Raw genomic sequence first — 1,093 nt, 5'->3', positions numbered from 1 at the left:
GATAATAAAAAAGATTCAGACTCAGACTCAAGCGCAAACATAACTAAGAACAATAACTTCGAAATGGCGCAAACAAATATCGACTTCATTAACACTGCATCAAAGCTTATACCAGTTTTCGATGGTAAAGCAGAAAACTTAACCAGTTTCATTGATGCATTGCATATTATAGAGTCAATAAAAGGCGAACACGAAAGCCTAACTGTCTCTATAATAAAGACAAAACTAAAGGGCGTAGTAAGAAATCTAATTGGAAACGAAACAACGGTAGGTGAAGTAATTGCCAAGTTAAAAAGCAACGTCAAAGGCGAAACTGTAGAGGTATTGTCAGCAAAGCTAATGAATCTACAGCAACGAAATAAAACTGCTAATCAATACACATCAAAAATTGAGCAGATGACGAAGGCTTAACACTAGAACTAGCAAGAAGTTATTCCACACAGCACGCAGTAAAAGCAATGACTAAAAACTGCACGATTGATAAGGTTAAACTTATCATGCAAGCCGGCAACTTCAACACAATGAACGACGTAATTTCAAAATTCGTAAACAATTCGGTCCTCTACTACAACAACTATACACAGCGCGGCGGAAACCGCGGACGTGGAGGTAGAGGTAATTTTCGTGGTCGTGGTAACAATTATGGTTACTACAATAATACCAACCAAAACAATGGTCGCGGCAACTACAGAGGAAACTCAAGGGGACGTGGCAACTCGAGCGGAGGCTACAATAACAACAATACAAGCAATGTAAGAGTAGCCAATGACACGTCGGGAAACTCCGAACCCCCTTTAAATGTTCAACAGTAGAGAAAGTAACGGTCCATACTATTAATCTCAGTCAGAATATACTCGTCTCATTCACCCATGTGGTGCCGAAATATCTATGGTAAAAGAAAATTCCGATATATTTCAAAACGTACAAAATAATATACGGGGAATAAGCCAAGCAATTACTAAATCCAAAGGCTTAACATCAATTGAAATACAGACTACCAAGTACATAATTCCACACGATTTTCATATCGTAGACTTACACTTAGCTGTCCCTTGTGATGGCATTTTAGGGATTGATTTTATTAAAAAATACA

At 37.9% G+C, this 1,093-nt stretch overlaps 1 protein-coding gene across 1 annotated transcript; it reads left to right on the top strand.

Annotated features, from left to right (window-relative positions):
• Window positions 1-458: 458 nt before the first annotated feature.
• LOC121467665 (N66 matrix protein-like) lies at window positions 459-812 on the top strand. Its single transcript, XM_041709754.1, has one exon. The coding sequence runs from the start codon at window positions 459-461 to the stop codon at window positions 810-812; it is 354 nt and encodes a 117-aa protein (XP_041565688.1).
• The last annotated feature ends 281 nt before the right edge of the window (window positions 813-1,093 follow it).

This window comes from Drosophila elegans, unplaced genomic scaffold, assembly GCF_018152505.1.
Source record: "Drosophila elegans isolate 14027-0461.03 unplaced genomic scaffold, ASM1815250v1 contig_492, whole genome shotgun sequence".
NCBI lineage: Eukaryota > Metazoa > Arthropoda > Insecta > Diptera > Drosophilidae > Drosophila > Drosophila elegans.
Note: the sequence above shows the minus strand (reverse complement) of the source record. Positions and strands in the feature narration are given on the sequence as shown.